At 37.3% G+C, this 16,080-nt stretch overlaps 1 protein-coding gene across 9 annotated transcripts in view; it reads left to right on the top strand.

Annotated features, from left to right (window-relative positions):
- MADD (MAP kinase activating death domain) overlaps positions 1-9,846 on the top strand; it is a 69,388-nt gene extending 59,542 nt beyond the window's left edge. For all 9 annotated transcript variants that reach the window (XM_050974814.1, XM_018907759.2, XM_050974813.1 and 6 more), the window contains 3 exons: positions 1,977-2,046; positions 6,910-6,956; positions 8,398-9,846. In XM_050974814.1, the coding sequence (XP_050830771.1) occupies positions 1,977-2,046; positions 6,910-6,956; positions 8,398-8,505 (225 nt within the window). In that variant the 3' untranslated portion in view covers positions 8,506-9,846. The remainder of the gene's footprint in view (positions 1-1,976; positions 2,047-6,909; positions 6,957-8,397) is intronic.
- The last annotated feature ends 6,234 nt before the right edge of the window (positions 9,847-16,080 follow it).

Raw genomic sequence — 16,080 nt, 5'->3', positions numbered from 1 at the left:
TGATAAATTTTCATCTTGCTTATACTTCTTGTGGAAATGCAGTGCTCTGTAACATTAACTTAGATCGTGAGCACCTGGGGCAGTCAAATCTCTTAGGCAGTTTTACTCTTCCCAGATAAAATGGCCAGTGCTTTGCCTGAGCCTTTCTACTGAGTTTCTGAATTTTTGTACTTCAGACTATTAACAAAAACTTTTCACAGAAAAGATTACAGAATAAACAGAACTAAGTGCAGTAAAGAAAGTATTTTGTTATTGATTTGTTTATTCTGTAAGTGTACCTCAAAAATTAAAATGTTTTTGACCAAGTAAACTGATGTAGAATATGAATGAAAAAAGGCAAACAAAAAAAAGATGGGATTAGGTCTCCTTTCCCTTGAGTGCTTGAACATAAGCAGAAATAAAGATTTCTGGTTAAGTAAGTGGAATTTTTGAGTTTTTATGTTGAATAAAAAATGTCTCAGGTCTGTTGGTTAGTTCTCTGTCAACAAAAATAATAATAAAATTCCTTTGACTTGAAAATCAGCATGTCTTATCTCAGATGTACAGTGGATTCACTGATCTTCTTGATACAATAATTCTCTTCAAAAAACTCCACAACAATTTCTATGTTGACATCCTTTGTCTTCCATGCATAGCATATAATGCATCACTACATTGGTGTTGCTAATATGGGATTCAAGAGGGTTGCAGAGTTTTCCTTTCCCTTCTTTCCAAGACAATGGAGTTTCTCCAGTACCATTTAAAAAAAGGTCCTGAGATCATGGTGTCCTAAAGGTGTAGGCACTCAAGTATCAAACCACACTGTTGTAATACAGTTTTTAAAGGACCTCTCCAAGGTGTTTGACACAGACTCTCCAAATATTAGGGCAATGTTACTCTTATTGTTTCTCTCACCTTGAAAAGCAAGGCTGTTAGAAACTGGGATGTGGATTAGAGTCCTTATAGCACTTGCTACAGCTTCTTATGTCTGTGTACTGACTTTGACCCTTCTAGACATGTGCACATAAGAAGGGTCTGTTTTTTATCTTCAAATGGATTGGCTGTCATACAAAGAGAATGCAAAGAGAACTTGTTTATTCATTCAGTCTTGGTATCTGCGTTCTGGACTGAAAAAACTCATTGTGTAGTTCAACTGCTTCTGTCTTTTGGGGTTCATGTATGTAAAACATGACTTTAAGGCAGGTATTTTCTAAATGACTCGCTCAACTGGCAGAGCCATATGTGAAGTGAGCAAAACAGAGAAGGATCCAAACTCTCCCATCCTGCTTTAAGCAGAAAACTGGTACTGATTGTTAAAAGGAGATGGTTCCAAGAGTAACTCTGAAGATTATACGTCATAAACTCTGGTAAAATCTTACGTGGCAGAAGTTTCAGGGAGAAGAAAGGCTGGTGGTTCCTGATTGGATTCAATTTGACTACTTGGTAGGTTAGAAGGATCAGTATCAGGGTGGGAAGTATAGTGCCCCTTACCTGCCCTCTGTGCTGGAGGAGGATGCATGGAGGGGCAGAAACTACCTGGGATGGATCAGAGGCTACAAATAGTGCCAAATTTGGGAGCCAGCTTTATTCTCGTCCCCTCTTTTGCTGTATTTCAGGTGTGTTGGTATTCTTTTTGCAATAACTCATTTGAGTGCCTGAAGGGGTAGCAATGTTGGATATGTCAGAGTTACTAACTCCTTCGTTTCTCTTCCATGCTTTCTCCTCCTGCAAGGAGCGGAAGGTACTTCATCTTCTGCTGTCTTCGCTTCTTAGCACTTTTAAGTTTTTTGTTGATTTCTAGCATTGTGGCAAGTTTGTCTTCTGAATATTTATTTCACCCTTTATTTATATATTAAACTGTAAATGAACTGGTAGTGTATGCTATCAAACTTCAGGTTGTACCTGTTGTGATGATGTTTTTGTTTAATTTTGATTTTTGGTTTTAAAAAAACTCCAACCCAACTAATTTTATGTTACTTTTCCTCCTGTTTTTGTAGGTTTTCATAGAGCTGAATCACATTAAAAAGTGCAATACTGTGCGAGGAGTCTTTGTCCTGGAGGAATTTGGTAATTACATTATTTTGATATTAGGTCTGTACTCACATGGCAGTAACTCAAATTTCCAGTCTTCAGATTCAGTTGCACTGCAGTTTCACAGATGGGAGAGAATGTAGATTGCCTGTAAGGAGTTGCCTGAGAGATGGGTGACTTTACATAAAAATTTCCACATTAATTTTTATCATATTGAGATTGGTGATCTAGGTGCTTTTTATTATTAGACAGAGAAAAGGTCCTGAGTCTTTTGAAACAAACAAAAGCCAGATATGAATGTGTGTGAGAATTGTCTTGGTCTTCTTTTTCATCTGAGAAACCACATTTTTAAAGCAGGATTTAAAGCTGATCTTTCTCAACACACCATACTTTCATTACAAAGAATTAGTGTTAATTGCAAAGCTTTCTTTTTGCTCTAATGTAGTTTAATTTTTGTTGAATGGAGCAGAAGCTATTTTGTTAAGTTGTACTTTATTTATCCCATGATTCTTATTTTAGAGAATGAGTGGAAAAGTAAAGGTTAAGGAGAACAGAGAGTTTGTGCTGTTTTGGTCAGTTATTGCTATTGCATATCTGCATATCTGCCTGGGCAAAACTTCATGTTACTCTTCAGTGTTAGTGTCAGTCACAATATTCTTAACTAGGGTCTGAAAAGTACAGGTGGTTTCAGATGCAGCTCTGGAAGGGTGATCCATGTACTTCTGAAGCCCAAATTGGTTTATTCTTCCAGCCATCTTTGACACATTTGTTCAGGTCTTAGGAGTATGTATGAAACATATAAAAAGGAGCTGAAATTTAATTCCATAGTAGATCAGCATGCATACTTGGCCATTAAACAGAATGTGCATCAGCAGCTCCCATTACCAGGACTGTCATTGTTCTTTGGTACTGTGAACAGAATGTTCTGGCTAAGGGCTTTTTCTTGAATTATAGAAGACTATTAACATGAGATTTCTGAAATTAATGTCTTTGTCCATGAGAATGTATTGTCTCCTTTGGGTGACACAAAGTTCTAAGTGATAAAACCCTTCTGGCTGTTGCAGTTTCCTTGTTGTTTACTCTAAATCTCCCAGGTGTTTCAGATTTGAATTGGTGAACAATTTTTTCCATTTTTTGAAAATGTTTTTCATGGTTCATATGATCAGATCTGTATATCTAACCCCTGAACATTTTCTAATAGCTTAGATGTTCATAAGTTCTGTTCAATTTCTGTTCCTTTGATTGATAGTATGTTTTCATGCTGATGGGCACAATTAATTTTATTACTTACGGAAATTTCTGAAGTCAGTAAAAGATTATTGATTGGTTTTACAAAGATGAGAATTCAGAAGTCATAAAATTAGCTTAAAAAATGGCTTCAGCTTCTGAAAGCTTTTCTTAAAAGAAATTAATTCAATCAGAAATTATTTTGGATCATTTTTTTTAGGTTTTATGCAAAGAACTTCTTTTAATGGTTTGTTTATATTGCACGAGAAGAAAGACAGTGTTTGACTTGGTTATTTCTAGTTAATTTGTATTGGTGACTCTGTAACAGAGCATTTAGCCCCTAAATAATATCTGTAGGAAATGTAAGAAAAAGTACTTCTTATTTTTTTACAAAAGATTTTGTAAACAAGGGCCTATTGCAAAAGCTAGAATTGTCATATGGAACTTAAAAAAGGGTAATGTTAAGAAGTAATTAAAAATAAACCAGGAGTTGAAATCTACAAGCAAAAACTGAGAAATTAAACCACTTGTGTTTAAAATATCCTCTCACAAAATAGAGGTCACAGACAAGAACCAATTTAGATGTACCAAATGAGACTGACAATTTACACATCCCGCTAATACAGAAAAAAAAAAAAAAGAGGATGTTGCAGGAGAGGTAACTTTTCTTCTTATGCTGAGATTAGAGTCTGCCTCACAGCTGTTTGTTTTTTGAATTGTTGTAAAGGTGAGACGATATGACAGTCTGTCCTGTTAAAGATGAATGAACATATTTGGTAGTAGTAGACTAAAAGCATTCATCAAGAACTTGCTTCAGAGGAATGAAGTTATTTAGTGTTAAACCTTGTAAACCTTGCCATCAGATTTATTATAATAGGAGCATATTGAAGTAGTAGATGCTCTTAGAAAGGCAGAGTCTGCTAAGTGTACATACTCCAGTCTGATGGGAAGTACTTAAATGCAATATTTTGATTTTACCAAGCATGAGTGCTCCAAATTAGTGATAGCACAGGAGGAAATTAAAGGTCTGTTTGTGTTAATGCTGGGTTTAGATGGCAGCATCACAGCTGGATTTGTGGTTTCAGAGCAGGATGCAAGCAGAAGTTCAGGAATTGTGTCCCACAAATGAATGTGTAAACTTAAGTAAGTGAGGAAATGTAAGGTTCTTCCCTCTGGAATTTGAGTTACTGCTGTGTACTTGTGCTTTACTTTCTTGTGGCCCCTTCACCGCCGCTGCTATGAAAACCTTCATTCTCCAGCAGGTAAAGTGATCTCCCCTAAACTCATTTTGTGGTAGCACCAGATTTTCATTTACAGGACCAAAGGCTGCAGGATGGTGCCTAATTTACTCCCTTCATCCACTCAGTTCAAGAGCGTCAGGAATAACTTCTAATGTTAGGAGAAAACTGCTAATCTCTCAGTTTGAGGCTTGAATCTTTGAAAGCTTGGGTCTTTGGGTCTTTTCTTTGGGTTTTTTCCTTCTTGTGATGGGGGGGGGGGTCTCTTTTTTTTTTTGTGGGAGGGCAGTTTCTTTTTTCCTTTCTTTCTTTTTTCTTTGTATTCTGCAGTAGTAGTGCTTTGACTTCTAAATGCAAACCCACTCTTCTTAATCTTCCTTACTCAGTCCTCTCAGAAGGATTTTCTGCATTGGAAGGACTGTGAAGGAGTACTTTAAGTAAAGACAAGGCAACTTACTGTGGAGAGACAGAACCTTGCCTAGCTGCCCTCCTCTTCCCTCTCTTCCTATTCTCAGTTATGATACAGGACTTTACAGCTTCCCTTCTCTCCTTCCCTCATGGCACAAGGTCCTTACAGCTTTCCCTTCCTGCTTTTTGAAGAGTATATGAACAGTTGTATGTTATCCAGTGGGCAGTGAGACTTACACAGCTGTAAAAGTCCTACCCTATTTGGCTGTGCACCAGCCTCACTCCCACCTTTATCCCCTGGTGACATGGAGTTAATTTGGAACATCTGGTGCCAACGGGTAAGGTAGCTTGGATGTGCACCTCCTTATCTCCCCAGCTTTAGTCTCTGGTATCACTGGGGCAGTGCAGCCTGGGTGTGCACTTCCCTTGTTTCTCAGCCCTTTGTGCAACTGCCAACTCCAAGGAGAGCAAGAGTTGAAAAATAAAACAAAAATAGTACTTTTTACCATCATATTCTGTACTTTTCAATAGATTATTTTCAAGAATGACAATACCATGACATATGAGAATTAGTAGGTACTGGTTTATATTTTGAGAACTTCCTCAAACCCAGTCTGCACTGCCTACTCTTGGCCCCTTAGAGTGTGATCCGTCTCCCTCTCCAGCGTTTAGCTGTGTTATATCATAGTTGAAGAGATGACATCTGCATGGATAGGTTTTGTTGTGGACTTTTCCTGGTTCTTCATACTGAACTCATCTGCCTCTGTTTCTTTTCTTGTCACTAGTACTATGTGTAATAAAACATTTATCCTTCCTCTATGAACCTGGAATGATTTGGTTTTGCATAATTTCTGTACTGCTTCTTCTAAATTCTTTTGTTGTGACACAGAAATTTCATGGCAAATTCGAGCTATTCTGGAAGGGAAGTACTCAGAGTTGGTCTTGGTATTCCCCTGGTAATGATGTTTTAAATTTGCCAGTTGAATGTCCTAGTGTGGTCTTTGTTCTCTTCTGGTGATTTCCCATGGTATCTGTTCTCAACATTTGCAGACCGAGTGCGGGCCAAAGGCACAGCTCAGATGCATTGCACACAAATGGGCCCGTTACAGTTTGCTTCTTTATGCATTCTACAATGAGAGAAAAGGCAAATTTCCTTTACCTGTATTATGCCAGTTTTCTTTCTATCAGTTTGGGGCAGTGCAACGGAACAAGAGCAGATTTTCTGGATAACAAATTTTTTTTTTATCAGTGCCCTGATCTTCTTTTTGTATAAAGATTTCTATAGACCAGCCAGCTTGGTATTTTAGGAATACATGTCACTGAACTCAGCATTTTATTTTAAGGCAACTCATTCAAAAACGATGAATGTTTTCAGTGAGTAAGTCAAGTAAATACCATCACACACATCCTGTACAGGAGAAAGAATGTCTTGAGAAACTTAAAACCGAGCTGGAAAGCAGTCTTCCAGTTAAAAAAAAATTCTCCCTTGGCTCCTTTTTTTCCCCCTGGATTTCATTAGCTTACTATACAGTATATAGTGTCCAACAGTTCTTTTGAAATCTCTTGCTCAGCAGAGAAGATCTCAAGGGTGAAGTCTCTGGGACTCGTATAGTGACAAATTCCTATGGAATTTTTGGGTTATGCTTTATGGTAGTAGGCATTATGTGTAGTTTGTCATTAAGCATATTTTTTCATTATTTTTACTATCTAGCAGGAATAAGTAATATGAGAAAAGCCAGAGTCTCTTAAGAACCATCAAATATCTGCTGTGCCAAACAGAGGCAATGAAAATTTTTGCAGCTTGAGTAATTTATTATGATATTACCAGTGTCTTCCAAGGATAGATGTAATGTAAATGAAAAGAAGTAGAGGTATGTAGAAGTGAGGGATAGTGGAGTGCCCTGTACCTGCACTTGCTGTCTGTCTGCCTCCCTTCCCTTTCCCATGGGAACATTGTGCTATTTCTTCCCCATTTGCCTCTCGTTTTTTGAACTTTTTGTTTTGTCTCTTGCCCGTCCGGTTTTAGTTCCTGAAACTAAAGAAGTGGTGAGCCACAAGTACAAGACGCCAATGGTGAGTCTGCTGTGCTGCCTCTGGTGCTTCTCTAGAGGATGTGTCTTTACATTTTCATGTGGAGGAAAGAATGACATTGAGACTGCAGGATTTACAGTGAAACTCCAGCTGCTCTTTATGATGTTTTCAGTAGGGGGAGACAGCGAAACTCAGTGATGGTTGGATCTGTGAAATTAGAGGAACTCACCAATAGTGCAGAAAGCACTGTTTCCTTTTTTAAGACAGATAAAGATGGAAGGTTGCCAATTTGGCATTGAATGAATTTCCTATTCAGCACAATAGGAATTGGTGGAACTGTTAATTTTAAGACAATGCAGAACACAACCCTTATTCCATAGAAGTGATGGAAAGGAGACTACTTCCTAAGACTAAAATGATTGTTAACAGTTTACAAATAATTCCCATCTCCTCGTGAGCAATGACTTGTGAGAGAACAGTAAAAGTATTGATTCCTGCTGTATAGATGAGTTCCTGTTCTGGAATAATATTCAGTTTTTATAACATTTTTTGTGAACGCCAACAGTTGATAATGATACTTAGCACTTTTATACATGATCAGGCTGATATGCAATCATGAGGAAGAAATAGGAACCAATGATTATCATCAGAAGGGAAATTTCAGTTTATGTCTGATGTGCACTGTGTACGTTTGGTGATTTCATGGAAACTCAGCCTTTCAAGAGGAGAGAGAGCAAAATTGTTTGAAGAAGCTGGAAATGTTTTAGAACAAAGTGCTTAGAATAGATGTAGTTTAAGAAGCAAATAGCTGTATCTGTTAGTAAGAAAAGCCAGTTTAATGGAAAAAAAGTATTTTATGGAAGTGTTTTAGCTTATACTGTAATACAACAAAATATCTTGTTATGCTTATTACCTTTACAAAGATTTTAAGTGTCAGTTTAAAGGACAAGAATTTTTAAGATGATCAGAACAGCTGGCATTAGAACTAGTATATAAATTAAGTCTATGTCTTACTTCACTGAATTGTGCTGCCAGTCATATGGCAAAACAGGATTTTTGGTTAAATAATAGCACAGTTAATCAGTTAAATAATTGTAAAACTGAGTAGTGCTATGTGAAACTCCCTGCTCTTTCAACCCCTCCCAGAAAATATCTTGTGATTTCATGCAAAAGACCAAAAGCAAACATGCAGAATGGTTTTTCCAAAGCCAGTTGGCCAACTTTCTAGCTTAGCATGCTGTTCTTAAAAATTATTAAATCATACTGTTAAGCAGCTAATGTTTTTATCCCAAAGGAATTTTTTAGTTTGTTATATGGGTCTTCTCTCTCTGTCTCAGAAGGTGGTAGGGGACACATTTTCCTGATTTTGTCTGTAGCCAGAGTACTTGTTCCATGAAGGAAGACATGCAGGAAAGTACAAATGTACAATGGATTTTGTAAAACACTTAATCTGAATTTCAGTATCTCTTCTAAATTCTTGTAGGCTCATGAGATCTGCTACTCCGTGCTGTGTCTCTTCTCTTATGTGGCTGCAATTCGTGGAAAAGAGGCAGAAAACAAAAGCAAACCACCTCGACCAGTTTCCAGTTGATCAGGATACTTGGAAATATCTACCCTTTGGCACACTGATATGCAGTGCTCCCAGTTTTACTGCACTTACTGGAGCTCACTTTCTGTCTTTTCTGAGAACTTGATTATTTATGTATGACCCTGCAAGTCTTTCCCTATAGAAAAACCTAAGCCTTCCCTGTTCAGTCTCCTTCTGAATTCATCCTTAATGGATTTTATAAATGAGCTTTTAATCAGACAGTTTTGAGCATCTGCATCCAGCTGTGAGTGACTTACTCTGGACATTCCTTTGAAATTCCTTTTATGTTAAGATGACTAACAGCGAGTTTGGTTGTTTTTTGTTCTAGTGGTACTTGTTACAATTTGATCACTTTACAACTGCAGGCTTCTGCTTTCAGATTCTCTGGTATGTGCACAGTGGAAGCAGCCTGGTCCTGTATGTTGTTTCAATGTTGTGTTTTTGTTGTTTTCCTTCTGTGTTGTTCATTTTAAATTACCAACATGGCATTCCTGTCACATAGTTCTACAGTCCCTTTTGGTAGAGGTGAACAATTTAGCTGTCATAGTCTCAAAATATCATGTGACAGTTGAAGTTTGGTTATTTAATTGGTCCATCTGTGGAGATGGCTCTTCTCAAGTGGAGAGAGAAACTTTGAAGGTAGTATAGTGTAAAAAAACCTCAACACTTCACGGGTTTTGTGGATTTTCAAATGGGATTTTAGGTAACATTTGTAGCTACCCCAACAGTAGAGTTCACAGATGCAAATAAGCACTCCCTAAAGCAGTTAATCACAGAGATTAGAGAATGAATAAGGCAGTGTAAAACTTGGGAGCATATTGGCACGCTACAGAAATCTGCAGAACATGTTCAGAAGCCCAGAGGATTTTGCTGTCTCCAAATTTTTTAAACTATTGCTTTTTATTTTGTTTTCAGTCTGTACCTGTTTATGAAGGGATCTTGAAAATATTGTGTTTATGTATAATGAATCTCAACGTAGTTAAAACTATCCATCACATTCCTTATTTTAAATAGGCTGGATATGAATGGGTTTTTTGCATCCTGTTTTTGTTCTTGAACTGTACTGCACTTGTCTGGAAAGCTCTTAGGATGCTGGAAGGTGAGACTGTCTAGAGAAAATAATGTTACATGTAAAATACCAGGAAAAATTGCTCTGACACAAACTGATGTATGTTTTGACATAGAATCCTGACTAAATGCACCCAGAAATAACCCTGTTTTGGCTTGGTCAGGGTATCTACCATTTAAAATGGAATATACTAGTATGGGTGAGGATGATGTAAATATTATAGTATCACATCTATTTATAGAAACTGTACAGCTCTCTGAATGTGAAAATAAAATGTCATTCAACCAGCAACTAGTTTTTGTCCTCCTGTGCTTTTCTATAATTTTTATTCTGAGACAAATGTAATTATATACAAAATACATCACATGCATACATGAAATAGTGAAAAAGAGAGGACTCGAAATGGACAATCTAAATTTCTTTGCACATAAGCAGCTTTAAATAATGTGTTCTTTTTTTTTTTCTTCTAAAACAACAGCTGTGTGTCATTTATCTTTAAACCAAAAGTGTTTGAAAAACATGAATAGGGAAAACAGACACATCTGAAATATGGAAATTTCTTTTGCAAGCTTGCAAATAGAAGTGGTGCATAAATGATCTTTCATCCTTTCCTAAAACAAAAGCAAAGCTGAATTGGCAAATAATAAAATTAACCTGGTTTGAATTTATTTTCTTTCTTTTGTCTTCTGAGACCATAAATTTTCTTATAGCAATATCTGAATTTTTAGCTTTTATAGTTTTCAGCATACTACTGTATTTCAAGTACAGTTAAGACTGAAAGCACTTAAGCCCTTTGGTCTACAATAGAGGTTCCATTTATGCAATGCTGGGTCCCACTGAGGTAGACCATTTCAATTTTTAGGTTGTAATTATGTTTAGTAGGCCTATTAACATAATCAACTTAAAATTATAGGGGAAGATTATTAAATGCACCACATCATTTACTATATACAGCTCCTTTTTAAATTACATAAGCTGCTGTCTGCTTTAGGCTGATGAGAAACGTCAGTGCAGAATAAGACTTTTGAAGGACCTGATAATAAAAATGGCCCTCTGTCCCTTTTGACAGAATTTGTTTTGACAAACAAGTGTGGCTAAATATAGAGCTTGCTGTTCCATGGCTGGGATGAATCAGTAACAAGCTCAGCAACTGCTCTGACACTGGGCTTCTGCTCTTTACGTGAGACATGGCTTCAAAACTGAGGACATTTCTGAAATACATAAAATGTTTTACATGCTTGATGTTTTGGGTGTAGCACCTTCACCCGAGCCCAAGACGTGCTGTGCAGTTTCCACTACTGAATGCCCAGTGCTGCTCTCTGGGTACCAAATGCAACTGCAAGTGGGATTTTAAATTATAACAGAAGTGTAAATGTTTTGGACTACAGTCTTCCACCCTTTCCACTCCATCACTCTGAAGCACTAAGAGAGATAAACTTTGTTTTGGAGGGAAAAATTGCTACGATGATTCACGAGTGTTTTTAGTTATGTCCCACTCATTTTGATAATTAAGCAACAATTCTTTGGCAATAGGTAAGAACTTAAAGGCCTCTAAACCTTCCAGAACCAAATGGAAGGCTAACAGGCTAATTAGGCTAACAGACTAACTAGAAATCATTCTAGAAATTTCCTAACACAAACAGAATAATGCCTACATTTGTACCACTAGGAGGAGCCTGTGTCTTAGTTTTTAAGAATTTCAAAAGTGCAACCTTTTTTTTTTTTAATGCTTATGTTATTTCCAAGGCTTCTGCACAAATGTGAAAGAGAACATCAACTTGCCTTAAAACTTCCTTATGGCTGAACAGGTTTCTTTTTCTGCTAAAATTTCTTGTTTGTGGAAGTTGGTTTTCAAAGTGACAGTTATTAAATATTCTCTGCAAATGCTGGAATTTGTGAGTAGTCTTCCTGGAAGTTTTCAAAGTGGATCCTAAGTTACTCATTTATCTGTATTCTGGTTATCAGATCTTCATTGTGATGTTCCAAAAATGCTTTTGTTTTATTTGTGAGTGCAGTGTTCACTTCTAATACGAGTGGGTCCACATTTAAAGGTTAAAAGTTTAAGCATCAGTGAGTGTCACAATGCTGGTCGTTATTAAGTGATATTTGTTAAAGATATGTCTGGGAAAAGCTCTTGAAGGTTGAGGGAAAGAGCTCATTACTTTAACAAACCTGTTGTAAAAATTTCCTATACCCGGATTCCTAACTTTGGATAATCCCTACCATCCTACTTTAACACTTTCAGCATAGCAGAGTAAGATGAAATGTTCATCTGGATATTAAAAAGCTTAATTGTTAGTAAATATAAGTCATTAAGAATTGCAACTCTAACTAAAGTTCTAGCTTAGTACTCAAAGTGGGTGGGAAAATTGACTGTGATTGTAAGCCTTATGAGGATTTACATTGCAAAAATATTGAAAATATTTCTAGAATGATGCTGCTTATGCCAGAAGAGGGCTTTTGGTTCACAGAGTGTGTTTCTAATAAGGATGCAGTTGCCTGCAATGGTAACAAATCAGTTCTTGCCCCAGTGTCAGGCAGAGGCTCTTGTTATCACAGAATTCACAACTAGGCAGGAAATAGAAGCTAAGCTTCTCACAAAGAGCAACATCCCCGTTCCCCTTGACTGCCAAAGGGATGAAAGTCACATGACGTTGCCTCTGAGGCAGGTTCTTCCTTCTGGGAAAAAAATGGTTTCTGCTGAACTCTGACTCCAGTGGGACTTCCAAACTCAAAGTCTCTGCTCTTAGACAAGACAGGTGTTGTTGAACCAAAACATCTCAGAGCTCCAGAAGAAGTGGAAATAGGGAACAAGACGCAGCAGCTTTGTGCAAAAGACTTTGTCATACAAAAGGCAATGCCAAACGGTTTCTTGCTGTTCCAGAAGTCACAATTCAGCCAGAGGCATCTGCTTGTCACAAGGGCAGGACACTCCCAGGCAGCTGAGTGGTGACTTTGCCTGTGCTGGTGACACCCTTGGAAGGTGTTCAGTGTGAACAACAGCTTGGAGATTCTACAGCCATTCCCAGTGTAGCTGTTTCACTGAAATAGTGGAAATGGGATGAAGCTTTAAATAGTAGGTACATGATCCCTCTTTCCAGCACTGTCTGAAGGTTTAAAAGCTTGATGTTGGTGACAAGGAAGGTTTGAGTGCAATTGAGGACATGACAGGCTTATAGAGGACCCCTTTCAGGCAGGTACTGTACTCAGATATGGTATGAATGATCTCTTTTATACCAAGGTTAGTAAAATTGTGAGTTAACTTTCTGTTTATAGGTGTACAATGTTTTGAAACTTCTGCAGCATAGTGGTTCTAGCACTGATGGATTTTGTTTTAAAGCTTCAGTCCAACAAAGAAGTGTATATATGTCATCCAAGGGCAAACAGTCCTGCTTCTATTTGCACCAGTTACTATAGTGATTTAGGAACCTACATAGAAATAGAAATCCCCATCTCCCAGAGTAGCTCTATATAAAAAGGAACAAACTGTGTCAGGAAAAACACCAGTACAACTCTAAATAGTTACTTCCTTGAAGTATATGAAAACTCTGGTTCTGTATTCTCATTCTTCGCTCCCATTTTTGCCTTTTCAGTTTCTCAGAATAAGTCCAGTGAGTACAAGTCTATCCACAGTGCTCTGGGTATCAAAGAACTCTCCTTCTTTTTACATGTTGCCCTGCTTGGATTCCTCGCCGTTTCCTCACACCCTTGGCCTACACTCTCTTCAGCCAGTCAGGCTCAACTCTGCACCTCAATTTCCCACCAGATCGTCTCCATCTGTTTCCCTTTGTAGCTTTTCCCATACATTCTTCTTGCTTCTGTGGCCATCATCACCTCCCAGCCTCTTTGCCCAGGCACTTCAGCCTTATGCTCTTCCCAGTCACCTGCTTGACCAGTCCTTGCCCCTTTCCAGCATCCTGTCACAGTCTCTCATCCCTCTCTCCTGTCCTTACCAACTGCTCTGTCATCTTTCATTCTCAGCCTTATTCCGTGCTTACTCCTCTTGCATTTAAATCAAGTTATTTTTGGTGGAGTGCTGAAGAGTGCTATAGAGGGAAAGAAAAAGGTTTCCAGTCTTAGTGCTGCTGTTCTGTGATAGCTTCCAGCAGCAGCTCTTCCCTACACTGCTTGTTAGAAATGGCTCAACCATTTAATCTGATATTAAAAAGAAATAAAATGGTATAAACCAGATTTGTAGCCTAAAATTTTTCATGAATTGTTCATGTTTTTCAGTACTGTAGGAAACAAAAAATCATAAAGGCAAATACTATGCTTTGTAAATACACAGCCCAGTTATCTCCCCTTATACCTTTGTGAGGAAGAACAAATCCCATTTTCAGGTAGAAATTTTTGAGGACTTTCCTATGATCAAAATCTACTATACTTGGGGTTTTCTTTTCAGGCATCACATGCAATGAGCTCACCTACAAAGAAGAAGAGAAGCTTAGATTTTTTTGGCCATTTTTTTCTGGGTACATGAAACTATAAGTAAGTGACAAAAGTGTATTTGAGAGTTATATTGATACTTAGTCTTTTTGTGATCATAATTTCCTGGAATATATCTGGATTTCTGGGGCAATTGTTAGCCTTATTTCCTTACCAAGGAAATTCAACTTTATAGAATCTGGGTTCATGTATTTGGGTCCCACAATTTATATTTCCAAGCAAAACAGTGGAAACTATCTATATTTTTTGTGTTTGCTAAATACATTGTATAGAACACAAAATCCCATTCAAACCATTATCCAAGGGTAAGAAGGAAAAAGGAGCCCACTTAACACTTATTTTCATTTTATATTTGAATATCCACTGATGTTTTATATATTTTACGTTAGTCCCTTTTTTTGATTATTTGTCTTTGGTACAGCTGTGCTAATACAAAATTATTGACTGAAATGTGTTCATAACTACGACACTTATCTGTGCTTTCAGGGCTGGTTATTGTCAATGTGTCTGTCTGGCACAGAGAGCAGATGCTTGACTATTTTTTCCATATCTGGATCTAATAAGTGAGGCTGTTCTTATCTGTTTCTTTTAAACTTTCACCAGTTCATGCTGTTTAGGATATGTTGCTTATGCAGACTGCTGTGGGGACGCTGCCCAATGACAAGTAAAGGATATCTCTATGATAGCTTTTGTTTCCTTAAAATAGAGTTCTCTTCTTGGTAAGCACTTGAAAGGTATCAGTGGGGGCTATTTTTAATCTCAGCAGACTGTTCTTATAAAATTCATTTGTAAAGAGACAGGAACAGCTTGTAGTTCTAAGACATGTTGAGAGAACTACAACATGTAGTTCTCTGAGACATGTTCATGACAAACTTCTCTCCTAAATACATACAAGGATTTTGTTTCAAAGGAATTCTGTGATCAAAGCAGCATAAATGATTTTTCTGACTTCCAGAAAAGTCTTTTCTCTTGCCACTGTCCTTTGAATGGCCATTGTATGATTCCATTAAGGAAAAAGTTCTACCAAGTAAAATTTTCTCGTGTTTTGATTCATTCTACTCAATTGTAGATCTCTCTTGAAATTAGCTAGAACAATAATCCTTTCTCATAAGGAATGAAACCTGCAGGTGAGATGTACTGAGGCTATCTTTAAATGTCTGGCATGTTCTGCATTGAAAAATTTGTTAATATATAGGAGTGTCTTGATCTCTCACTGTAATTTGCAAAAAGTAGAACTGAATTTTTATACATAATTTGATATATAATTGTAAGGCTAGAAGAATCTGGAAGAGTTGGTAAAGATAACTGTTCCATCTGACAGAGAGAAGAGGAAGATAATCTCAAGACAGGTGAGGCACTTTTCATAAATGTTTTGCTGGGACAGTTTGAGCTCAATCCATTTAATTTGCATTTTACTCTGCTATATCACATAAGTATTGTAGCTTAGGCAACAGAACTGCTTAATAATAATAGAATAATAGAAAAATTTGGGTTGAAAGAAATCTTTGAAGGCCATCTAGATCACCTAGGTCATAGAAACATTAGTGACAACATACACTGATGGAAACATAACTTCTTATTACACAGGTTACCTTTCCTTGGACACACAAGTATTCACCTGCATTGTGGATGGTATAAAAATGTATTAAAGGCTGGCACCCTTTCAGCAAGAATAGCTTTAGTAGTAGAGCATATACTTGGGATTTGTGGTGACTTGGGAATGAAATACTCCTGAGATTTTTATTGACCAGTCAGAAAGCTAAGGCTCAGGAAAGAAACAGCAGTCACTTTTATTCTGCAGGTGTCACCACAGATAAGCTTGCTAGTTTTAAAATAATAGTTGTGGATCTATGATAGCAGAATACAGAACAGGCTGCAACCTGAGAAGCTCTGCCAAACAGTCACTGTCATGAGTGCCGTGTGAACATAACTGTAATTTCCTCCTTTAGCTTCAGCTGATCCACTTGTTATTTGTTAATAGGAAAAAAAAAAAAATTAAAGAATTATCTCCATGGGGGACCATCCGTTAACTCCCCCGCAGCCTTTGACAGCTTCTGTATAGT

The sequence above is a fragment of the Serinus canaria genome, chromosome 5 (assembly GCF_022539315.1).
Source record: "Serinus canaria isolate serCan28SL12 chromosome 5, serCan2020, whole genome shotgun sequence".
NCBI lineage: Eukaryota > Metazoa > Chordata > Aves > Passeriformes > Fringillidae > Serinus > Serinus canaria.
Note: the sequence above shows the minus strand (reverse complement) of the source record. Positions and strands in the feature narration are given on the sequence as shown.